This window comes from Sapajus apella, unplaced genomic scaffold (genome assembly GCF_009761245.1).
Source record: "Sapajus apella isolate SASKATOON/1434 unplaced genomic scaffold, GSC_monkey_1.0 scaffold62, whole genome shotgun sequence".
Taxonomy (NCBI): domain Eukaryota; kingdom Metazoa; phylum Chordata; class Mammalia; order Primates; family Cebidae; genus Sapajus; species Sapajus apella.
The window spans coordinates 254,539-280,775 of NW_022437002.1; the positions used below are offsets into that span (position 1 = coordinate 254,539).

The following is a 26,237-nucleotide window of genomic DNA, read 5'->3' on the forward strand; positions in this document are numbered from 1 at the left end:
TAGTAGAGACAGGGTGTCACCATATTGGCCAGGCTGGTCTCAAACTGCTAACCTCAGGTGATCTGCCTGCCTCAGCCTCCCAAAGTGCTGGGATTACAGGCATGAACCACTGCGCCCAGCCCCAATTTTGCTCTCAAAGGGCCTTTGCGCATCCTCAGTAGGTGGCTGCCCCATAGAAGGTACTTAATTAGGGACTGTTGTTGAGACGGAAAGATGGAAGAGGTGGGCATCTCTCTCCCACTCCCCCAGAGCTGACTGGGCCAGAGGTGAGGCCTTTGTGGAGAGACACATCTGCCTTGGGAAGCAAGCTCCTTTCCTAGCTTTTGGTCTGTTCATGTTTTATCTTCTCTGGTCACCATTCAGGACAGGTTGCCAGGTGAGTCAGAGAAGGTTCCATCAAGGCACTTCCCCTGAGAAAGGTCACAAAGACCTTGTGCCTGAGGGTGGAGAGAGGATGGCATCATCCTAGCTCAAAAGTCTGCCCCAAGATAGTGCCACACAGAGAGGGCAGTGTCCCTTTTCCAACTCCCATTTCTGCCTCTATCACTTGAGAGTGCTTGCCCAGAGCTTTAGACTGATGCTCCATCGGGGAGAACTAGGTGGCTCAAAGTCTTCCCCCAATGTCTGTACCTCTGCACCTGGCCCTGGCATTCCTTCCAGCCCCATAAGATTAAGGGACTCAGGATGAGGTAATCAGCCACAGTTACTACACTATGCGCCCACAGGTGGATGAAGGGGCTCATTTGAGTTCTGGATTTTCTGACAGTCTGGCTCTGCCATCACCCCTGCCTGGGTGAATTAGCCTCCAAACCTAATGGCCCACCAGTGCCCATGGAGGTGGTACCCAGACCACAGCAGATATCCCTTCTTCCCCAGCTCAGTTCATGATGTCCATGGGGACTTCAGGCCTGGCCCCAACAAGCAGGGACTAATTTTTGGGGGAAGTGCCAGGGACCTGGTTGAGTGGCACAACCACTTCAGTGATCGTATCCGTGGTGGCCCGGGAGCATTTCCGGCTGCTGCGCATGCTGTAGAACTTTTCCGAGAGATGCTTGCGGAACTTCTTGGTGAGGAAACAGTAGATTACAGGGTCTAAGACACAGTTGGTGCTAAGGAGGCAGAGGGTGACCTGATGCGCGTCGTTAATGGCCTGGTGGAAGTTGCTGTTCTGGAAGCCCAGTTCAGCCAGGGTCCAGGGCAGCTGCACCATGTGGTGGGGCACGAAGCAGATGATGAACACCGCCAAGACTGTGCACACCATCCACAGCGCCCGGCGCCTGACTTCAGCGTTGCGCTGCTGCTGCACCGGCTGCATAAGCAAGGTGCGAATGATGACCAGGTTGCAGAAGAAGATGATGAGGAAGACCAGGAAGAAGCTGAACACGATGAAGATGTGGATGATGAGGACTGGCATACTGCCCTTCTCGTAATGCTCGAAGCAGCGGGTGATGTTGCCGGAGCCAGCACTGTTGGACACTGTGTTGGTGGAGTCCATGATGAGGAAGTAGGATGCAGCGCCCACAATGGCCACCCAGATAGCCAGGGACAAAGAGATACCACGTTTGCGCGTGTTGGTCTGAGCAGTCTTGATGGGCTGAGTCACTGCCTGGAAGCGGTTATAAGTGATGACGCCCAGGAAGGCCACAGAGCAGTAGGTGTTGATGAAGAAGAAGCAGCCAGCCAGGTTGCACAGGAATTTGGGGAGAATCCAGTTGCCCCGGTTTTGGTAGTAGACAATCCACAGTGGCAGGGTGATCAAGAAAAGCATGTCCGCCATGGTGAGGTTCACCATGAAGATCTTTATCTCATTGAGTTTCTTGGAAGGGTACAGGTGGGCAAAGACCCACAGCACGTAGCCATTAGCAATGACCCCAAGCACAAAGATGATGCTGTAAACAATCGGGAAGAGAGTGTATCGGAACTCAGAGTCCACGTGGGAGTAGTCATGTGGCTCCATTGCTGTGGGCTGGAATGATCAACTGGTCCTGGCCCTGGCAGTGCCTGGAAGACCACACAAAAATTCTGGTTAATAAAGGGACAAGAAAGGACTGTTCTATTTCATGAATTCCAAGACTCCTTGCCATGGCTAGGATGATGATGTCCCCTCCAAAGTTTATGCTGAATCTTTTTTTTTTTTTTTTGAGACAGAGTCTTACTCTGTTGCCCAGGCTGAAGTGGCGTGATCTCAGCTCACTGCAACCTCCGCCTTCTGGGTTCAAGTGATTCTCTTGCCTCAGCCTCCTGAGTAGCTGGGATTACAGGCAAGCTAATTCTAGCCTGTAATTTTTATATTTTGAGTAGAGATGGGTTTCACCATGTTGGTCAGGCTGGTCTTGAGCTCCTGAACTTGTGATCCACCTGCCTCAGCCTTCCAAAGTGCTGGGATTACAGGCATGAGCCACTGTGCCTGGCCTCTGTTGAATCTTAATTCCAGTGCAAAGGTGTGGCCTGTGGAATGTGATTAAGTCAGAGGGTGGAATGGGATTAGCATGGTTAGAAAAGGGTGCCAGGTTGCCCGGGGAGGTAAGGTTGAAGTGAGCCATGATCGGGCCACTGCACTCCTGCCTGGGTGACAAGTGAGACCCTGTCTCACACACACAAAAAAATTAATAATTCTTTAAAAATGGCTCAAGGTTGAAGAAAGGGCTTAATCTTGCCCTTTTTGTCTTTCCATCCCTTTTGCCATGTGAGGTCACAGCTTTCAAGGTGTGACCTTGGAAACAGATAACCAGGCATCAGACACTTAGCCTGCTGGCGCCTTGATCTTGAACATCCTCCAGAACTGTGAGAAATAAATTTCTTTTTCTTTTTTCTCTTCTTTTCTCTGTTTTTTGCTTTTTATAGACAATCTTTCTCTGTTGCTCAGGCTAGAATCCAGTGGTGTGATCATGGCTCACTACAGCCTCAACCTCCTGCACGCAATTATCTTCCCACCTCAGCCTCCTGAGAAGCTGGGACCATAGGTATGTGTGTAACACCACACCCAGCTAACTGTTGCATTCTTTGTAGGGAAGGGGTTTTACTGTGTTGGTAGTCTGGAACTTCTGGCCTCAAGCATTTCTCCCACCTCAGCCTCCCAAAGTGCTGGGATTACAGGTGTGAGCCCCCACTCCCGGCCAGAAATACATTTCCTGCACTTTATAAATTACTCAGTGTCAACACTAATGGATTGAGACACTCCCATTTTACACATCTTTAAAATTCTAAAATTGATGGCATTTTCCAATTAATTGGCAGTGGTCTTTCTCTCTTTCTTTCTTTTGTTTTGGGTTTGTTTTGGTTTTTTTTTTTTTTTTTTTTTTTTGAGGCAGTGTCTCACTCTGTCGTCCAGGCTGGAGTGCAGTGGCAAGATCTAGGCTCACTGCAACCTCCACCTCCCGGGTTCAAGCAATTCTCTGCCTCAGCCTCCCAAGTAGCTGGGATTACAGGTACCTGCCACCACACCCGGCTATTTTTTGTATTTTTAGTAGAGACGGGGGTTTCACCATCTTGGCCAGGCTGGTCTTGAACCCCTGCCATCATGATCCACCTGCCTCAGCCTCCCAAAGTACTGGGATTACAGGTGTGACCACCACACCTGGCCTCTCTCTCTCTCTTTCTTTCTTTCCTTCTTTCTTTCTTTTTCTCTCTCTTTCTTTCTCTCTCTTCCTTCCTTCCTTCCTTCCTTCCTTCCTTCCTTCCTTCCTTCCTTCCTTCCTTCTTTTCTTTCTTTTGAGACAGAGTTTCACTTTGTCACTCAGGTTGGAGTGCAATGGCATGATCTCAGCTCACTGCAACCTCCACTTCCCGGGTTCAAGCAATTCTGGTGCCTCAGCCTCCTGAGTAGCTGGGACTACAGGTGTACGAAACCACACCTGGCTGATTTTTTTTGTATTTTAGTAGAGATGGGGGTTTCACCATGTTGGCCAGGATGGTCTCAAACTCCTGATCTCAGGCAATCTTTGCCCAACCAGAAAAGTTATATTTTAAAATGGAATAAAAGAAGAGGCCTGGCACAGTGGCTCACACCTGTAATCCCCACACTTTGGGAGGCCGAGGCAGACGAATCACGAGGTGAGAAGTTTGAGACCAGCCTGGCCCCCATGGCAAAACCCCATCTCTACTAAAAATACAAAAATTATCTAGGCATGGTGGCACGTGCCTGTAATCCCAGCTACTTGGGAGGCTGAGGCAGGAGAATTGCTTGAACCTGGAAGGCGGAGGTTACAGTGAGCCAAGATTGCACCATTGCACTCCAGCCTGGGCAATAAGAGTGAAACTCCATCTCAGAAAAAAAAAAAAAGAAGAAGAAGAAGATAAACAGAACTGATATTGATTTTGTTGAATTTCAGTTGCTATTCATTGTCAAAACACATCATTATTTTATGTAGAAAAAAAAAATACTGCATGGTCAGGTGTGGTAGCTCTCACCTGTAATCCCAGCACTTTGGGAGGCCAAGGCAGGTGGATCACCTGAGGTCAGGAGTTCGAGACCAGCCTGGCCAACATGGTGAAACCCTGTCTCTACTAAAAATACAAAAATTAGCCGGGTGGAGTGGTGAGTGCCTGTAGTCCCAGCTACTCAGGAGGCTGAGGCAGGAGAATTGCTTGTACCTTGGAGTCAGAGGTTGCAGTGAGCTGAGATGCTGACATTGCACTCCAGCCTGGGCAAGATTGTCTCAAAAAAAATAAAAATAAAAATAAATAAGTAAAAATTAAATAAAATATAAATTTGTCTTATTTGTCTTCTTTTGACTTAGAATTTTAGATCATCTGTTTCTAGTGATAAATATATATACATTCTTATTATACAAAATTTGAAATTTTAATTTTTTTTTTCTTTTCTTTTTTTTTTTTTTTTGATACAGAGTCTCATTCTGTTGCCAGACTGGAGTCCAGTGGCGCGATCTCCTCTCATTGCAACCTCCACTTTCTGGGTTCAAGTGATTCCCTGCCTCAGCCTCCAGAATAGCTGGGACTACAGGGGCACGCCACCACGCCCAGCTAATTTTTGTATTTTTAGTAGAGACAGGGTTTCACCATGTTGGCCAGGATGGTCTCGAAATCTTGACCTCATGATCCACCTGTCTCGGCCTCCCAAAGTGCTGGGATTACAGGCAGGAGCCACAACTTAGGGCCAAAATTTGGATACTTTTCTACCGATGAGATTTGAAATAAAAATTTTTATGGTAAAATGCCCTACATTTTAAAATAATTTATGTGCTCATCAAAGGTCTGGAAAATATAGAAGTATAATATTAGGGTCACCCAGAGAATAAAATAGTAGCCATCATTTAAAAGGATGTATTAGATATGGCTGTACTGATTTGGAAAGGTATCCTTGGAATACAGTGTTAATTAAAAACAAAACAAAACTGGCCAGGCATGGTGGCTCATGCCTGTAATCCCAGCACTTTGGGAGGCTGAAACAGGTGGACCTCCTGAGGTCAGGAGTTTGAGATTAGCCTGCCCAACATCATGAAGCCCTCACTCTACTAAAATTACAAAAATTAACCAGGCGTGGTGGTGGGTGCCTGTAATCCCAGCTACTCAGGAGGCTGAGGCAGGAGAATCACTTGAACCCAGGAGAAGAGGTTGCAGTGAGCCGAGATCAAGCCACTATGCCCCAGCCTGGGCGACAAGAGCAAGACTCTGTGTGAAAATAAATAAATAAATAATAAATAAAAATAAAAACAAAACAAAACAGAAAAGTTGCAAAAAATATTTGGTTTGAGCCCATTATATGTGTTTGAATAGAAGATCTAGAAGGATACACCTCAAACAGTTGACAATGGTAAGTAACCTCTGAGAAGGTGAGGTAGCTTAGTTGGAAGTTTATTTACTTTATACTTTTATGTGTTTGTTTGAATCTTTAAAGGGCACTTCTTATCTTAATAATTTACAATTTTGAAAATACAATGTAAGGACATGCACAATGGCTCATGCCTGTAATCCCAGCATTTGGGAGACCGAGGTGGGAGTACTGAGTGAGCCCAGGAGTTCAAGACCAGTCTGGGCAACACAGTGAGACCCCTGTCTCTACAAAAATAAATAAATAAAACAATTAGCCAGGCATGGTGGTGCAACCCTGTAGTCTCAGCTACTCAGGGGACTGAGGCAGAAGGATCTCTTGACCCTCGGAGTTTGAGGCCAGCCTAGACAACATAGTGAGACTTCATTTCAAAGAAAAAAAAACAGTTGCTCCCTCCCCTCTTGTTCCTCCCACTACTGCTGTCATGGTAAGCTTCTTGGAGTTCCCCTGTTGTTTACGTTGCAATGCGTGACCCAGGGAAGCAGCAGGCAGGGAGGAGGATGGGAAGCCAGAACTCAGCTGGGGCTGAGCGAGGTCCAGCTCATCATAGCTAATAGTGTAGTAAAAAGAGCACAGTAGGCCAGGAGCAGTGGCTCATGCCTGTAACCCCAGCACTTTGGGAGGCTAAGGCAGACGAATGCTTGAGCCCAGGAGTTTGAGACCAGCCTGGGAAACATGGCGAAACCCTATCTCTACCCAAAAAAAAATTAGCCAGGCATGGTGATGCTTGCCTAAAGTCCTAGCTACTTTGGAGGTTGAAGTGGGAGGATCGCTTGAGCCCAGGAGGTGGAGGTTGCAGTGAGCCGAGATTGTGCCACTGGCATTCCGGCCTGGGTGATGGAATGAGATCTTGTCTCAGAAAAAAAAAAAAAAGGGAGTGAGACACAAGGAAGTCAACACTTGGAGCACCTTCTTTAGAGCCAGGTACCCTGCCAGGTACTCTCTTATTTGAGTCTCATGCAAACACTTTGCATTAGGAAGTAAAATGTTACAGAATAGGAAACTGAGTACAGAGTGGTTATGTGACTTGTGCAAGATCACACAGCTATTAAAGAATGGTGCCAAGATGTCAGATGCAGCTCTATTCTTTCACATATCCATCCAACAAATATTTCTCAGCACCAACTGCATGTAAGGCACACGGCTAAGCACAGGAGCTATAGGGCGAACACCCAGCAAAAGGGCCCTGCCCTCAGAGAACTTACATCTCTTGGGAGAGACAGACAGAAGCAATTTAAACAAACATCATTGTTATACAAATAAAAAGGGGTGCTGATATGGAGAACAAAAAGAGATCTCCTTAGAAAGGAGGTGACATTTCAGTTGAGGCTGAAGGAGGAACAAGAGCAGAACATTCCAGGCAGAGGGCTCCGCATGGGTCCACAACTGAGGCAAGGGCTTGGTGGTTTCCAGGAATGGAAATAAGCTTACCAAATGGCCCTGGCCCTGACCTCCAGCCGCCACTCTACCCTCACTCATGTGTCGTTAGCATCAGGCTCTGGCCAGGACGGACTTCCCAGATGGACCTTCAAACCTGTCCATACATTTCCTGCCTAGGAGCCTCCACAATACCCACCCATCTCGCTGCTTTAAATGCTCTTCATTTTTTATTTAGGCTGGAGTGCAATGGCACAATCTCGGCTCACTGCAACCTCCACCTCCCGGCTTCAAATGACTCTCCTGCTTCAGCCTCCTAAGTAGCTGGGATTACAGGCACTGGCCACCATGCCCAGATAATTTTTGTATTTTTGGTAGAGACAGGGTTTCACCATGTTAGTCAGGCTGGTCTCGAGCCCCTGACCTTGTGATGCGCCCACCTTGGCCTTCCAAAGTGCTGGGATAACAGGCGTGAGCCACTGCGCCCGGCCCTACTCCCCACTTTCACCCTACCAAGTGCAACTCATGCTTTGGACTTCAGCTGAATTTCACTGCTCCTCTTCGCTGGACTTGGGACCAAGCTAGCATCTCCTACTCCTCCAAACTCCCTGTACTTCATAAATCTTAGCACAGTTGTAATCATATTGATATTTGTGTGATTAATGAGCATTTTCTCACTCGACTGTGAACACCAAGAGAGCTAGGACCTTCTCTATCTCTTCAATACTGTGTGTTTCTAGCGCTAAGATGAAGGAATGGGTGACAGCCTTGTTAATTACGCCCATCCCTTCCAGAGCCACAGCAATGGAAACACATGAAGAAGCCTAAAGATACTTACAAACTTACAGGTATGTTTAAAGAAGCAATTGGCTCTAACTGGAATTTTGTTTACTGAGAAAATTTTTGTGCTTTGCTCCATTGAGTGTGGTAGCAGTTTATCTGCCTTAAATATAGATTTTATTATTGCCAATAAATCATTGTTATTCTTTTTTTTTTTTTTTTTTTTGAGACAGGGTCTCACTCTGTCATCCTGGCTGGAGTGCAGTGGTGCCATCTTGGCTCACTGCAACCTCAACCTCCCAGGCTTAAGAGATCCTCCTGCCTCAGCCTCCTGAGTAGCTGGGACCAGGCATGAGCCACCACGCTCAGTTATGTTGTAGCTCTTTTGGAATTGTCTAGCAGGTTTTCTGGTTTTTACTGCAAAATGCCATCCCCTCAACAAAAAAATTACTAAGTTTCACTGTGCTGGGACCCTTTCCATCCCAGAGTTAGTACTGCCATCTGATTCTAAAGCTCCAGAGCAATAGTTCTCACACGGTGGCCTATGGAAGTGGAGACTTGGGAATCTATGAGGCCAAAACTATTTTCATAATAATACCAATATATTATTTTCCTTTCCTACTGTATTGACATTTGCACTAGTGGTACAAAAGCAAAGCTGAGTAAAAGCACTGGCTTCTTAGTACAAATCAGGGCAGCAACACCGAACTGTACCAGGAGTCATTGTATCCTTCACAACCCAGACTGAGCGTGGGGGGAGAGTGGTCAACTTCACTTTAAAATATCTTCAATAGGCCAGGCATGGTTGCTCTCGCCTGAAATCCCAGCACTTTGGGAGGCTGAGGCAGGTGGATTACCTGAGATCGGGAGTATGAGACCAGCCTGACCAACACAGAGAAAACCCATTTCTACCAAAAAAAAAAAAAAAAAGAGAGAAAAAAGAAGAAAAGGTCTTCAATAAAGCAAGGAAATGATGCAGTTCATTAAATCTTGAATACATATCTTTGTAAACAGGAAATATTCATGAAACACTTCTGCTGCAAACCTAAAGTGGGCTTTAGGAAAAACACCTCTGAGATTGTTACCGCTATGAGCTAAACTTTTTTTCTGGATCATGATTAGAAAAAAATGACTGACCGGTCGGGTACGGTGGCTCACGTCTGTAATCCCAGCACTTTGGGAGGCCAAGGTGGGAGGATCACTTGAGTCCAGGAGTTCAAGACCAGTGTGGCCAACATGGTGAAACCCTGTCTCTACTAAAAACACAAAAATTAGCTGGGCATGGTGGTGCATGTCTGTAATCCCAGCTACTCAGGAGACTGAGGCAGGAGAATAGTTTGAACCTGGGAGGCGGAGGTTGCCGTGAGCCAAGATCCTGCCACCACACTCTAGCCTGGGCAATAGAGCAAGGCTCTGTCTCAAAACAACAACAAGTCTGACTGACAAGCTATGATGGTTTTTCAGACTTGGGTATCTGGCAGACACTTCCTTAAATATGAATGAAGAGAGCCTGTTTCTTCAAGGGAAACAACTGATGAGATTTGTTGACAATGACAAAATTAGAGCTTTCAGCCAGGCACAGTGGCTCATGCCTGCTATCTCAACACTCTGGGGGCCCAAGGCAAGCAGATTGCTGGAGCCCAGGAGTTTGAGACCAGCATGGTCAACATGGCAAAATCCTGTCTCTACAAAAATTTAAATTAGCCAGGTATGGTGATGCACTCCTGTAGTCCCAGCTACTCAGGAGGCCGAGGATTGAGCCCAGAAGCTCAAGGCTGCAGAGAGCCATAATTTCACCACTGCACTCCAGCCTAGGCAACAGAGACCGAGAGAAAGAGAGAGAGAGAGAGAGAAATTTTTGGAAAAATTGTATTTGCCAGTATGAGCTTGACAGCTTTCTAATACCTAGCATCTGATGAAATTGGTGGAGAGATTGGCTGGGTGCAGTGGCTCATGCCTGTAATCCTAGCACTTTGGGAGGCCAAGGCAGGCGGATCACAAGGTCAGGAGTTCAAGACCAACCTGGCCAACATGGTGAAACCCCATCTCTACTAAAAATACAAAAAAGTAGTCGGGCTTGGTGGCGGGTGCCTGTAATCCAGTCTACTCAGGAGGCTGAGGCAGGAGAACTGGTTGAACATGGGAGGTGGAGGCTGCAGTGAGCCAAGATCATGCCACTGCACTGCAGCCCAGGTGACAGTGCGAGACTCTGTCTCAAAAAAAAAGAAAAATAAATTGGTGGAGAGATTAATGGATGCAATTTTTTGATATTGTGTATTTAAAGGCTGACATTTAGAAGACCTGTATAACTCAGTGAACCAATGTTTTCAAATGAGCAAGGCATGATGTCTCAAAATTATACATAGGTGAAAGATCCACTCAAGTGGTAAGACAGACCAATTCAATGTAGTATTAAGAGGTTACAAAAAGTGTATTGAGAATGGGCACAGTGGCTCACACCTGCAATCCCAGTACTTGGGAGGCCAAGGCAGCAGATTAGTTGAGCCCCATAGCTTGAGACCAGCCTGGGCAACATGGTGAAACCCCATCTCTACCAAAAATACAAAAATTAGCTGAGCATGGTGATGCATGCCTGTGGTCCTAACTACTCGGGAGGCTGAGGTGGGAGGATCATTTGAGCTGAAAAGTTGAGGCTGCAGTGAGCTGTGATTGTGCCACTGCGCTCCAACCTGGGCAACACAGCAAGACCCTGTCTCAAAACGAAAAAGTCCGTTGACATAATTTAGTTTCTACATTACAACAAACCTTTAAGAAACTACTATTTGTGGGACTTTGGTATCATATCAAAGAAGAGTATTGGCTGGGCGTGGTGGCTCATGCCTGTAATCCCAGCACTTTGGGAGGCTGAGACGGGTGGATCACCTGAGGTCAGGAGTTCAAGACCAGCCTGGCCAGTATGGTGGAAAACCCCACCTCTATTAAAAACATTAAAAATTAGCCAGGCATGGTGGTGGGTGCCTATAAGCCCAGGTACTTGGGAGGCTGAGGCAAGAAAATCACTTGAACCCAGTAGGCAGAGGTTGAAGTGAGCCAAGGTCATGCCATTGCACTCCAGCCTGGGCAACAAGAGTAAAACTTAAAAAAAAAAAAAAAAAAAAAAAAAGAAGAGTACTACCGATTATCTGAAAAAGCCATTAAAAGATTCCTCCCTTTGTAAGTACATATCTGTGTGAAGGCACATTTTCAACCAAAAAACATGTCGCAGAAGCCTAAGTGCAGAAGCAGATATGAGAATCCAACTGTCTTCTATTTAGCCAGCATTAAAGAGAGGTATAAAAAATGTAAATCGATGCCACTTTTTTCCCTAAATTGTTTATGTTTTAGAAAATCTAGTTGTTTTTCACAAAAACGTGTTATTTATGTTCACATGGAAGGAGTTTACTATTGGGGTGTTTTTGTTCAAAAATGAAAATTTTTAGAATGTCTGAGTTTTCATTTTTGGTACAGTAAGTATTGCTGGAGACAACTTATGTAAACAAAAGCTCTTTGGCACCCGCAATAATCTTAAAGGATACAAAGGGACCCTGAGACCAGAAGATTTGAATACTGCTACTCCACGTCTCAGCACCCCACCCTTCCTTTGAGCCCAAGATGCCAAGTTCATCCAGGACTGGCCTTGTTTCTATCCCAGGCTATACCCTCTTGCCTTGGGGGTCCTGTTCCCAGGGCATGGAGGCATATTTGGTCTAGCCCTGCCTGTGTGTGGCTGGGGGCAGCCCACAGTTGGGCAGAGCATGGTGCTCACTCTGGGTCTTTGGGGAAGTCAGGTCCCTATGTCTCCACCACCCCGGCCCCCTTGCCCAACACAAAGTGCCTTCCTCTTCTTGGGTTTGGATTCTCTGGAAACTCTTCAGCCAGAGGACCCAACCCAGGACATCCTAAACCCTGCACCGTGCCTGCCCAGGCCTGTTGAGAAAGCCTTTCCGCCAGGGCCAGGACTAGAATGAAACATGTGAGGCATTCACTTGGTGCAAAAGTTAAGGAGACGCCAAACCTCAGTAATCAAGATAAATAATATTTTACTTTATTTATTTATTTTTGAGACAGGGTTTCACTCTGTCACCAAGTCTGGCGTGCAGTTGCGTAATCTCAGCTTACTGCAACTTCCACCTCCTGGGCTCAAGCCAACCTCCCACCTCAGCCTCCCAAGTAGCCACACTAGGCTAATTTTTGTGTCTTTTTGGTAGAGATGAGGCATCACATCATGGCCAGCTAATGTTTGTATTTTTAGTAGAGATGGGGTTCCACCATGTTGGCAGGCTGGTCTCAAACTCCTGACCTCAAGTGATCTGCCCTGCTCTGCCTCCTAAAGTGCTAGGATTACAGGCGTGAGCTGCTGTGCCTGGCCAATAAATAATACTTTAATGCAATATTTTTTAAAAATAAAAAGGAGTATTACTGATTCTTCCCTCCTGCCTCAGGCTCTAATACGACTCTGTCTGGCACTATTATGATACTGTCTTCATCTAAAATTTTGGTACTTTGTTCATCATAAATTTTTTTGGCATTAATTTTGATTTTTTAAAAAGACCTTCTCACCATGTGGACAGAACACACATAGAGACTAGTCTAATTCACTCATTCAGTTGCTCATTCATGCATTCATTGGATAAGCACTCATAGCTCCAGAATCTGAGCAGTGCACTGAAGCCTCAGAGAACAGACCCAGCCCTGGCCCTTGAGCTGCTCACAGGCCTTTTTGCAGGAGAAAGAGATTAAGAAACAGACAAGCAGTAGGTGCTATAATGAAGGAAGCTTCAGGTGTAATAGGGATTCAGAGAAGCTGCCCCTAGCCCAGACTTGAGGGTGAGGAGAGACCTCCTGCCTATGCAGAAGGAGTTAACTTTAATAGTGCAAGGAGAGAGGAGTAACAGGCAGAGGGGACTGCAGGGCAGAGGCTGGAAGAAGAGGCAAAGATGTGCCTTGTTCTAAAGGAACGTGAAACATTTGGTTTGGCTAAAACTTCAAGTCTAAGGAGTTGAGAAGTGACAAGCCTTCAAAAATAAGCATCAGTCAACTCAAGATGGGTCCTGGAGGTCAGTCCAAGTGCAATAGGACACTGGAAGGATAAGTGCCCTCAGTTAAAGAAAAAGCAGGAATGTCTGGAACACGGGGCCTCAGGAAAGGAAGAAGGAGCTCTGTTCAACCTGGCAAAAGCGTTGCTGGACTGAAGCGGACTGGGATCATCCACCCCCAAGGAGCCCATGGTCAGGAAGACAATAGGGGGCGGAAGACAACCCTCTGGGACTAGCTGTGAACCAGGCTCCAGTGGTTATCGAAGTGAAGCCAAAGGCACAGCCAGTTAGACAAAGTATTCAGTTCCCAGGGAGCCCTTGATGGAATCCAAGTCCATCTCAGACGCCTGAAAGCTTTTGGAATCATAGTTACTTGGAAATGTTGCAGGAAAAGCCGCCAGCAGAACCCCTCAGATGCTGGAGTGAGGAAGGAAGAGACTTTTATTCAGCTAGCTGTGGGGCTCAGCTTTTTTTTTAAAACACAAGTCAATGGATGCTCCACAGCTAGCTGAATGAAAGCCTCTTCCTGCCTCACTCTGGTGTCTGAGGGGTTCTGCCAGTGGCTTTTCCTGCAACATAAGGAGTCAGGACTTTATTCTGAGTTAGGACTTTACTCTGCAGATAATGGGAGTTATTGAAGAATCTTGAGCTTGGAAGGGACAAGACAGGGTCTGGATTTGGGGAAGATGGCTTTGACCGTTGTGTACAGAATGAGCTGGAGGGAATCAGACCAGCGTCAGGGAGACAGCAAAGAGACAAATGCAATCATCTGGAGGGCCTCAAGAGGACTGCACCGTGGCAGAGCAGATGGAGGGAAATGGATGGTTGTGAGAGTTATTTGGGATGCCAGATGGACAGAGCTTGGTGATGGATGGGATACTGGTTGAGAGAAAAAGGGAATCAAAGACAACTGCCAGGTTTCTGGGCCAGATGAGGAGGCCATGGTGGCATCTGTCTTCATGGAGAACACACTGAGGAGGAACAGCACGAGGGTGGGGAGGATGAATTCATGTGAGGACATATCCCATTTGGGGTGCCTGTGAAACACCCAAGAGGACGAGGGTTAAACCCTGAAGAGCCCAACATCAAGGAAGCTGTCAGAGGAGGAGAAACCTGTGAAGGAGGCAGAGACAGGACAGTCAGAGACAAGGAGGGTCCTATGCTGAAGGCCTAAAGGAAGAAAGTTTCAAGAGCTTGGGAAGACGTGGGCAACAGTGTGAATAGCCACAGGGAGATGAATAACCATGTAGACAGAAAGGCAAACACTGGATGTGACAACATGGAAATCAATCTCATGTGATCAGATCATGTGATCAGAGGGAGAGCAGTTGCCCAGGCATGGATTGAAGAGTGAGTGATAGGAAAGGAAGGGGAATGTTAAATCCTCATTCAAGAAATTCAGTTGAACTGGGTGCCATGGCTCACACCTGTAATCCCAGCATTTTGGGAGGCTGAGGCAGGCAGATCACTTGAGGTTAGGAGTTCAAGACCTACCTGACCACTATGGTGAAACCCCATCTCTACTAAAAATTATCCAGGTGTGGTGTCTACTAAAAATACAAAAATTAGCTGGGCATGGTGGCAGGCACCTATAATCCCAGCTACTTGGGAGACTGAGGCAGAAGAATCGCTTGAACCCGGGAAGCAGAGGTTGCAATGAGCCAAGAACATGCCACTGCAATCCAGCCTGGGCAACAAGAGTGAAACTCCGTCTCAAAAAAAAAAAAAGAAGAAGTTCGATTGAGCAACAAAATGCTGTGTGAGGACCTTTCTTGGATCCTGATTCAAATAAACCAACTGTACAAAATAGTTTCTAGACAATTGGGCCAGCTGTGGTGGCTCATGCCTGAGGTCCCAGCACTTTGGGGGGCCAAGGTGGGACAATTCATTAAGCTCAGTAGTTTGAGACTGGCCTGGGCAATATAGCAAGACCTCATCTCTATAAAAATTTTTAAAAATTAGCTGGGTGTGCTGGTGCAAACCTCTTGTCCCAGCTACTCAAGAAAGCTGAGGCAGGGGGATTGCTTGAGCACAGGAGTTGGAGGCTACAGTGAGCTGTGATTATGCCACTGCACTCCAGCTTGGGCAACAGAGCCTCAAGATCCTGTCTCACACACACACACACACACACACACACACACACACACACACAGACACACACACACACACAATAATTTTTAAAAAGACATTTGGGAAAACTCAAACACAGATGGTATTAAAAAGGTAACATTTATTTCCTTAGAGAGGATAATAATATGGTGGTTGTATTTTTAAATTCCTTAGCTATTAGATGTGCATACTGAAGGGTTGATAGATGAAATTGTACGAGAGCTAGAATTTGCCTTAAAATACTCCGAAAATGCTGGGTGTAGTGAGCATTTTGGGAGACCGAAGCAGGCAGGTCATTTCAGGTAAACAAATGAAACTAGCCTGGCCAACATGGTGAAACCCCATCTCTACTAAAAATACAAAAAAATTAGCCGGGTATGGTGGCGGGCACCTGTAATCCCAGCTACTCAGGAGGCTGAGGCAGGAGAATTGCTCGAGCCCGGGAGGTGGAGGTTGCAGTGAGCAGAGATCCTGTCACTGCCCTCCAGCCTGGGCAACAGAGCAAGACTTCATCTAAAAAAAAAAAAAATTCCAGGAAGACCAGGTATGGTGGCTCATGCCCGTAATACCAGTACTTTGGGGGGCTGAAGGAGGAGGATAACTTGAGATCAGGAATTCAAGACCAGCCTGGGCAACATAGCAAAACCGCATCTCTACACCTGCCCCCACCTCCCCCCAACACACACACGAAAATAAAATATTCCAGGAAAATTGTGCCTGCATGCTAATCTCTGTTTCAAAGTTGGCTTCCCAGGAACCCAACCCAGTAGATTGTATACTGACATCAGAGCCTCCCCAGTCCACACGGCCCCCACAGGAGGCCCAGCAGGAGTAGCCTCTTCCTTCCAGATACAGGACCAGAATCAGTGAGGGAGTCCTGGTGGAGCCCCTGCTTGGCTCAAAGCCATTGCACTTGGTGCCACCAGTACCTGTCATCCTGGCTCTTCCTACTTCTGCTGCCTTCTGTCCAGTCCCAGGTTCCTAGTCCCCATGAGACTCCCACTCCCTGGCCCCAATCCAAACTTAGTGCCTATCGCTGTATCTTTGCCTCAGTAGAACCCTTGAAATCACCCAAAATGTAAACAGCTGAGTCTCCTCTGAGCCTGAGAGCTTGGACTTTCATGACTTTATTCATGCTGTTTCCTCTGCCAAGAAACCCTTCCTTCCTTGTCATTGCCTGGATGTTTACTAGAACATTCTTTGAGATTGCTCAGACCTCATTTCCTCCGAATAGCTTTTTCTAAGCCTCCTGGCCTCCTGCACACCCGGCTCCACCCATGGCCTGGTTAAGTGCCCATCCTTTGGACTTCCGTAGCTCATGGCTCTTTATCCCACTGAAATTGCCTCTATGTATCTTCTCTGCCATCCAGAGGCAGGGACAGTGTCCATTCATTCACCTCACAGTTATTGACATCCCCACTGTGTTGGGGAGTCTGCAGAAACAAAATAGACAAGGTTCCTGCTCTCAAGGGGCTTACATTCTAGTTGGGGGAAACAGTCAAAAATAAGTGGAGTGACATGATAATTTCAAACTGTGATGAATTTAATAAAGGAAATAAACATAGTAACATGAAGATAGGGTAGATGGCTTTTTTTTAATTTTTATTTTGTAATAAATAGAGACAAGGTTTCACTGCGTTCCCCAGGCTGGTCTTGAACTCCTGAGCTCAAGTGGTCCTCCTGCCTTGGCCTCCCAAAGTGGTAGTATTACAGGCATAAGCCACTATACCCAGCCGTTGGCTGTTTTAAGTAGAATGGCCAGGGAAGGCTTCTTGGAGGAGGTGACATATAAACAAAACCAGAGACAGCCTTACCATGCAGTCAATAAAGCTTAAGCTTTAAAGCTCTCTCCTGGGCCCTCTACCTAATTGTATATTCGTAATTTGGTATCTTCAAAGGCAGGGTCCCTTCAAATTGTGTAAGCTTCAGTAACCTGCAAAATCTGTGTCTCCCCTTGGCTGAACTCTAAAAAAGAAAAATGGAACAAGTAAGGGGAAGATCTGGATTTTTTCAGGCAAAGAGTATCATGTGCAAACGGCCTATAGTGGGAGTAATTTATTTCATCTTGTTCTGAAGTAGGAACAAGAAGCTGAAAAGTGGGTGTGGCCCTAGGGAGTGAGAAATGGGAAGAGTAGGATGTGATCAGAGGACAGCAGGCTCCAGATTGCTCCTGAACCATAGTAAGGAGTGGGCATTTTATTCTGTGAGCATCGGAGAGCCGCTGCAATGTCATTAAGCAGGGAAGTAACATGATCGGACTCGCGTTAGCTGTCAGGTAGAGGATAGATGATAGTAGGGAGAAAGCATGGAAACAGCAAGACCATTCTGGAGGTCAGAGATGGTGGTGGCCCGGACCAGAGAGTGGCGTTTCCAATTCCTCTCCCCGTCCCCTGTACTCAGGGAGCTTGGCTGGGGCAAAAGTTTGGTAAACATTTTTCGGGTGAACAAACACCTAGCAAACGGCAGGATTGCCTGCTCCCCAGACAGAGCAGCTGCCACACAAGGCAGAGCCCTCTGCAAACTCAGGACTCAAACTGTGGTCCTTGGACCAGCAACATTGGCACCACCTGCAACCTTGTTAGAAATGCAGAATCCTGGGCCCCATCCAAAATCTCCTGTATCAGAATCTTTTGGCTGGCCATGGTGGCTCACCCCTGCAATCCCAGGACTTTGGGAGGCTGAGGCAGGTGGATCACTTGAGGTCAGGAGTTCGAGACCAGCCTGGCCAACATAATGAAACCCCCTCTCCATTAAAAATGCAAAAATTAGCCAGGCACGGTGGTGGGTGCCCGTAATCCCAGCTATTCTGGAGGCTGAGGCAGGAGGATAATTGCTTAAACCCAAGAGACAAGTTGCAGTGAGCCAAGATCACACCACTATACTCCAGCCTGGGTGACAGAGCGAGACTTTGTCTCAAAAAAAAAAAAAAAAAAAAAAAAAAAAAAAAAGAATCTGTATGTTAATAAAATTAAGATTCCCAGGTGATTCGTGCATGAACTGAAATCTGAGACATGCGGTGCCCCGACTCACTGCCAGCCACACACTCTCCTGGTCTAACATCTTCCATGGCTCCCTGGCCCAGGATCAAGTCCAAGCTCCTTTCCTATCTCATTCCCACCTTTCCCCGCTACTCATCCTCTACTGTTGCCGCACTGAACTTCTTGCTGCTTCCCTAAAAACTCCATTTTTCCCCCAAATCGTTCTGCCTTTCCACATGCCGCATCCCGCTTTTGCTATTGCTTTACCTAGAAAAATCTTACTCACCTTTAAGACCTAATCTAAAGAGTGCTTCCTCTGGGATGTCTTCCCCGATTGCCACAGACAAAATGAGCTGCCACCTTCTCTGGGTCCCCATGCACTGGGCGCATTCCTCATTCTAGCATCTAACACAATATGTTTTAAGTTAATTACTATGGCTAGTTCCTTGGCAGTCTGGACACTTCTTGAGGGCAGGGACTAGATATTTTTCATCCCTTTAATCTCAGTATCAGGCACTGAGAAATGAATGGATGAATGACCAAGCCCTAATGACTGCTCCGAAATCCCCGGCACAAAGGAAATGTGCGTGGTCTCCCCAGGGAAGGTGTACTGGGTGGAGTGGGTTGGGGGAACAAGGTCCCTGGAGTCAGAAAGGTCTACAGAGTCATGCCTGGCTTACCATCTACTTGCTGTGTGACTTTGGGCAAGCGACCTCACCTCTCTGGGCTTTGATGTCTTCATTTGCAAAATCTTACAATCCTAATGATGGTTTCAATGATAAGTATACAAGGTGGCTGGAACAGGACCTGAGCCGAAAATGACCAAGCCTCCCTCTCCCCACTGGCCCAGCTGCTTGGGGCCAGGGGAGGGGATTGTGGGGCACCAATGACCCAGGGGCTTTGACCTACACACTGGCTTTCCTGCCAGCTCCAGACAGATCCTCCGGCTAATGCCAACAAAGCTTTCAACAGCTCAGGAAGAGGATGAACATTTGGAAAGAAAAGAGGCTCAGACCACTCAGTTTGACACATGGGCACAGTTTCCTGATGGATCAAGGCTGGGCAGCTGGCCCAGACATGGCCCTCAGCTAGGGGTATGGTAGGGAAGGCATAAATATTCATGAAGACAGAAGAATTCTGCTGTCTTACCCTTTCCGCTGTGCTGCATTCGGCCCCCATCCCTGCTGGAAACATTCTCAGTCTGTAGGGAACCTGGAGAAGGGGTTCTCATCCAGAGCTGGACAGCCAGAGATGAGGGAGCTTCAGGGGATGTGCAGAAGGAGGTATGTGCTGGTTGATTCCGCAGGCCAGATGGTGGGTCGGGAAGTTGGGTTCACCAGTCATGTTAGCCCCTAACATTTGGGGGGCCAGTTGAAGTCAAAAGTACTAAAGTCTACATATCTATAAGCTGTAAATAAGATACATCCAAGTTCATCCACAGCTCCTGCTCCTTGCAGCCCCGCAGGCCTGAGGGTACATTCACCAACAGGGCAAGGGCTAGAAGTGGTCGAGGTCGGGGAACACCACGTTCCAAGTGGGCACACTCTCTTGGATCCAAGTACTCCTTGCTCTGTGCGGAGCATGAGGCTGAAGCCCCCCTAATTTCCAGTCACTAGGCACCATTTACTGGTTAAATGTACAGATATATCTTGCCTATGATCATATTTCCACCTCAGATCATCTTCATGAGGCTGGTTTTACAAGATACCCAATTTTTTAAGGGTAAAAAGACTAGAGAAGAAAACAGATTTGTCCACAGTCGCACAGCAGGGAAATGGCAGACTTGGGATTTTGAACTCCAAGGTCCATCCTGACTCTCCTAGAACAAGTGGTGGTCTCTACTGGGAGCAAACCACTCCTGGGCCAACTTGTGTACTCACAGGCCTGTCTGCCAGCCTGAGAACAGGAGCTCCAGATGCTCTGAGGCCCCAGGAGGAGATGTCTTTGACCTGGGGTCCTGCTTTTACCTTTGTTCCTCGAAATTGGGAAGGGCATCGGACAAAGGGATGGCATGACCTGCTCTGTATCCATCTGACTACCGCCCGGCAGGGAGAGAGCTCGGTCAGGCCCTAGTTCAACCACTATGCTCACCCTGTGACTGAATCTCTGTTTCCTCATTTGTAAGGTGAAGATTTTTTTTTTAATGGGGCTAAGAGAAAAGGACATTAAGAAAACAATCTCATTTACAACAGGATCCAAAAAAATAAAATACTTAGAAATAAACTTAACCAGCTGAGCACAGTGGCTCATGCCTATAATCCCAGAACTTTGGGAGTCTGAGGTAAGCGGATCACTTGAGCTCAGGAGTTTGAGACCAGCCTGGTCAACATGGTGAAACCCTATCTCCACTAAAAATACAAAAATTAGCTGGACATAGTGGGGCATGCCTGTAGTCCCAGCTACTCAGGAGGCTGAGACAGGAGAATGGCCCGAACTGGGAGGCGGAGGTTGCAGTGAGCCAAGATCCTGCGACTTTCACTCCAGCCTGGGCAACTGAGCAAGACTCTGTCTAAAATAATAATAATAAATAAATAAATAAAATAGAATAAATAAACTTAACCAAGGAAGAAAAAAAGCTTGTACACTGAAAACTACCAAACATTGCTGAAAGAAATTGAAGATGATACAAATAAATGGAAAGACATCCCAAATTCGTGGATTGGAAGACTTAATATTATTAAAATGTCCAAACTACCCAAAGTGATCTACAGATTCAATGCCATTCTAGCAAAATCCCAATGTAATTTTTACAGAAAATTTTTAAAAATTATAAAATTCATATGAAATCTGAAAGGACACAAAATAATCAAAACAATCTTGAGAAAGAACAAAACTGAAAGACAACCCCTAATTTTAAAACATATTACAAAGCTACAGTAATCAAAATGGTTTGATACGGGCATAAAAACAGATACATAGATCAATGGGACAGAATAGAGAGACCCCAAATAAACCCCCACATACATAGTCAAATAATCTTTGTCAAGAGGACCAAGACTACGAAATGGGGAAAGGATAGTCTCTTCAACAAAAGGCGCTGGGAAAGATGGATATCCACATGCAGAAAAATGAAGATGGGCTCTTATCTTACACCAGATATGGTTTAAAGATCTAAACATAAGACCTGAAACTATAAAACTCCCAAAAGAAAACATAAGATAAAAGCTACACAGCTGGGTGAGGTGGTTCATGCTTGTAATTTGAACATTTTGGGAGGCCAAGATGGGCTGATCACCTGTGGTCAGGAGTTCAAGACGAGCCTAGCCAACATGGTAAAACCCCATCTCTACACAAATACAAAAATTAGCCAAGCATGATGGTGGATGCCTGTAATCCCAGCTACTCCAGAGGCTGAGACACGAGAATCACTTGAACCCGGGAGGTGGAGTTTGCAGTGAGCCCAAGATTGTGCCGTTGCACGCCAGCCTGGGTGACAGAGCAAGACTCTGTCTCAAAAACAAACAAAAAAGGCCAGATGTGGTACCTCACACCTGGAATCCTAGCACTTTGGGAGGTCAAGGCAGGTGGATCACCTGAGGTCAGGAGTTTGAGACCAGCCTGACCAACATGGAGAAATCCTGTCTCTACTAAAAATACAAAATTAGCCAAGCATGGTGGCACATGCCTGTAATCTCAGCTATTCAGGAGGCTGAGGCAGGAGAATCGCTTGAACCCGGGAGGCAAAGGCTATGGTAAGCTAAGATTGCTTCATTGCACTCCAGCCTGGGCAATAAGAGCAAAACACTGTCTCAAAAAAAAAAAAGGCCCAGTGCAGTGACTCACACCTGTAATCCCAGCATTTTGGGAGGTCGAGGCCAGCAGATCACCTGAGGTCAGGAGATGGAGACCATCCTGGCTAACACGGTGAAACCCCATCTCTACTAAACATACAAAAAATTATCCAAGCATGGTGGCACACTCCTGTAGTCACAGCTACTCAGGAGGCTGAGGCAGGAGAATCACTTGAACCTGGGAGGTGAAGGTTGCAGTGAGCTGAGATCATGCCACTGCACTCCAGCCTGGGCACCAGAGTGAGACTTGGTGTCAAAAAAAAACACACATTTTCACATTTCTATTCCGAGTAACATTATTCACAATTATCGAGCATGGAAACACCTAAAATCTCCATAGACAGATGAATGAATAAGCAAAATGTGGTATCTATATACAATGAAATATTATTCAGCCTTACAAAGGAAGAAAATCCTGACACATGTTACAACATGGATGAATCTTGAAGACGTTTACACTAAGTGAAATAAGCCAGCCACAAGAAGACAAATACTATATGATTCCACTTATATGAGACATTTAAACTAATCAATAGCATAGAACCAAAAGCAGAATGATGGCTGCCAGGGGCTGGGGGGAAGGGAAAATAGAGAGAAGTCCAACAGAGGTAGAGTTTCATGCAAGATGAAAACATTCTCTTTTTTTTTTTTTTGAGACAAAGTCTCACTCTGTCACCCAGGCTGGAGTGCAGTGGTGCAATCTCAGCTCACTGGAAGCTTTGCCTTCTGGGTTCAAGCAATTCTCTTGCCTCGGCCTCCCAAGTAGCTGGGACTATAGGCACACCCAGCTAATTTTTGTATTTTTAGTAGAGGTGGGGTTTCACCATGTTGGCCAGGCTGGTCTTGAAATCCTGACCTTAAGTGATCTGCCCACCTTGACCTCCCAATGTGCTGGGATCCACTGCTCCCAGCCATGATGAAAACATTCTATTGGCACTCACAGGATTTAGTTAAAAAAAAAAAAAAAAAGAAAGAAAACATTCTAGAAATGTATTATACAACTATGTGAATATAGTTAGCATGACTGAACTATACACTTTAAAAATGTTAAGAGGGACCAGACACGTGACTCATGCCTGTAATTCCAGCACTTTGGGAGGCCAAAATAAGTGGCTCATTTGAGCCCAGGAGTTTGAGGCCAGACCGGACAACATAGCAACACCCCAATCTCTATAAAATAAATTTTAAAAATTCATGTTAAGAGAGTAAATTTGTTATGGTTTTTTACCACAGGAAAAAAAAAAAATTAATGGCCTAAGAGATCGCAAATTTGAAAGCACAATGTGTATTTTTAAGTTAGAGTCATATGACTCAGTTTATGACTTAAAAGCTGTGCAACATTTGGTAAAACTGCTTGCCTCCTTTGGGCCCCATGTGTAAAACACGAATAGTAACACATCTATTTTACAGGGCTTTTGTAAGCATCAAGTGAAATAAAGGATGTATAGTATTTAGAGAACAGTGGTTAAGAGTATAGACTCTGGAGTCAGACAAACCTGGGTTCAAATCCTGCCTCTCTCACTTCCTGGCCACAGGACCGCAGCCAAGCTTGTCTTCCCTCTGAGTCTCAGGTCCCTCCCTGAAAATGGAGCTGATAATACCCAGGCACATGCCTCTCCAGAGTGGTATGAAGACTCAATGAAACAATGTGTATAAAGTCCTTATCAGGGCCAGGTGCAGTAGCTCACGCCTGTAATCCCAACACTTTGGGAGACCAAGGCAGGCTGGAGCAGGCCACCTGCAGGCTGGATATGCTCCCGGCCCGTCATTCCAGATACATGTGGACAAAGCCAGAGCCAGCTGCCTGTCCACCCCACATAACCACAGACACACAGGCACACTGGTCAGAGAGGGGGCTGCAGCAGGGTCCCAGTATTTGCCCTTCAGGAGCTGGCTCCTCTCCTAACCCAGACACACACCCCCAGGCCTGTCAAGGGGTGTTACCAGGCTCCTGCTCCACTGTTGCCCCCTCTGAGGCCCAAGCCTCCACCCACCTAGGGGATTGGTATAGGGAAGTGGGGGATGCCACCAAGAAAGAGAATGTCATCCTCTTCAACAAGGCCTCCTTCACAGGCCTGGGGTGGGAGGGGGAAATCTCTGCTCCCTGTGAAAGGACAACAGGATTCCAGCCTCTCCTCATACCTGCTTTTCACCCCAACACCAATCAGAGAAAACACTCCTGGAGGCAAGTTTTGTCATTGATGCTATAAACTGTAAATTCCTTACTACTTCAATGGCCAGATGGGGAAACTGAGGCCCAGGGGTGAGAAAGGATTTTCCCAAGGTGCGTACAGTGTCGGGGGCAGAACTGGGATCAGACACTAGGTCTCTGGTTCACCATCCATTCCTTTCTAACCTCAACAATCTCTTCATCATTCATCTGTCCTGCTCATATTCTAAGCATATGCTCTGTTGCAAACCCTGCGCTAAGGATAAAGGATACAACAGTGAACAAAACAGATTCCTGATCCCTGAGGTGCTCACAGCAGTTATCACAGAGTCAGGGTTGCAGGGAATACATCTGTCCCCTTTGCGCAGCATTTTCCAATTGACAAAGCACTTTCCTACCCCACCTCTTATTTCATTCTTCCCCCAAACCCACAGGTCAGTTTTTGTTGTTGTTCTGTTTTTGGGTTTTTTTTTGAGCCAGAATCTCACTCTATTGCCCAGGCTGGAGTGCAGTGCTGCGGTCTCTGCTCAGTGCAACCTCTGCCTCCTGGATTCAAGCAAATTCTCCCACCTCAGCCTCCCGAGTAGCTGGGACTACAGGCTTGCACCACTACGCCCAGCTAATTTTTGCATTTTTAGTAGAGACGGAATTTCACCATGTTGGTCAGGATGGTCTCAAACTCCTGACCTCAAGCGATCCACCCACCTCGGCTTCCCAAAGTGCTGGGATTACAGGCATGAGCCACTGCGCCCAGCCCACAGAGGTCAGTATTTTAACCCCCAATCTGCAAAGGAGGAAAGTGGAACTTCCGAATGGCTCAAGGCTCCGGTTGTCAGGAGCGGAGATCAAAACCCCGGATGCCCACCTCAGTCCCAGGACCCATCTTCATCTACGGAGCTGACCTCTTTCTCCAGCTGGTTTGCCAGGACCTAAAGATAGTTGTTTCTCTTTTGCTTCCCTAGCACTCCCCAACACACCTCCTACCCCTCCTCTCCTAACACACACACACACACACACACACACACACACACACTCCCCAAACACCTGGAACACAGCTGGGTATTCAGTCAGAGCTAATGGAAAGCAGCCTAAAGGTGTGGGGAGAGCACCTGCTGGTTCTGTCATATTTCCTAAGTGAGCAAGTGCACAACCCCACGTCTGGACCTCCTGCCAGCCAAGGACAGTGGGTGCCAGCCTGGGCCCTGTCCCCAGCACCTGGGACCTGATAGGGGCCACAGGTTGTGGGCTTGGCCCTTTGTATAATAACCTGGTTATTTTCAGCAACCCCTACCCCACCCGGCAAACCTAGCATCTAGTGAATTCCTAAGTACCCGCCCCTGTACCAGGTCGTTTATATGTTCCAACAGTTCTGTGGGGGAGATAGCATTATCCTTATTTGACAATTTAGAAAACTACATAGAGATGGAGTGTAACTTGGCCAAGACCACACAGCTTGTCAAGCAGATGTCATTTGGCTCCCCGAGATCCAAGCTGCCCCCATCACCCACCATCACCACCTCCCAGTGAGGTCTCTGGGGTCACCTCAGCACTGCCTTAGACTCAGAAAGCCAAAGATGGTGTTGGGCTGTCCAGGAATGTTTGAACACAAGAAGTTATTTCTTTCATATGAGACTCCCAGATAATGTGGAGGCTGAGGTGGGAGGCTCGCCTGAGCCTGGCAGGTCCAGGCTGCAGTGAACTGTGATCACACCACTGCACTCCCACCTGGGCAACAGAGTGAGACCCAGTCTCAAAAAAAAAGAAAAGAAAAGAAAAGAAAATAGAAGCACCCACCTGTGCAGGCTAGAGGCATGACCTTGGTTTGCCTCCCGAGGACAGTTTTATAGCCTCCCCCTTGCCCAACAGGGGCCAGGACCCCATCTTACCTGTAGCAGGGGCAGTGGCTGCAGCTGCAGGGACTGTGTGTCTCTGCCTGGGTCCTGGCCCCAGTCTCAGCCTCTGTGCGTCTGGCAATTGCAGAAGTGAGGAAACCGAGTGTATCACTGCCAAGTCATCCCCGGGAGGAAATGCTGTGACCCTAGGGCCTCTCAGCGGGTGTCACAGGAACCTCCAAGCTGGGCCACCAGGACCTGGGCACTGCACAGAGGCTTCTCGTAGAGCAAGGGACCGGGTGGGGTATGGGCAGCACCTAATACCGGGGAGCTGAGGTGAGAAAGAGGAAAAGCAGGAGAGAGAAAGCAAGTG

At 46.9% G+C, this 26,237-nt stretch overlaps 1 protein-coding gene and 1 non-coding gene across 2 annotated transcripts; one reads left to right on the forward strand and one right to left on the reverse strand.

Moving 5' to 3' along the window:
• PTAFR (platelet activating factor receptor) lies at positions 1–26,237 on the reverse strand. Its single transcript, XM_032246578.1, has 2 exons — positions 25,919–26,237; positions 1–2,001 (listed from the first exon to the last, which is right to left on the reverse strand). The coding sequence occupies exon 2, from the start codon at positions 1,955–1,957 to the stop codon at positions 929–931; it is 1,029 nt and encodes a 342-aa protein (XP_032102469.1). The 5' UTR covers positions 1,958–2,001; positions 25,919–26,237; the 3' UTR covers positions 1–928.
• On the forward strand, positions 8,318–8,380 carry LOC116529697. Its single transcript, XR_004259619.1, has one exon. It is a non-coding gene; the product is annotated as a U7 small nuclear RNA (small nuclear RNA).

What these genes read in the sequence shown, in the direction of transcription:
- PTAFR (XM_032246578.1), bottom strand. Translation starts at nt 1,957, where the DNA reads ATGGAGCCACATGACTACTCCCACGTGGACTCTGAGTTCCGATACACT.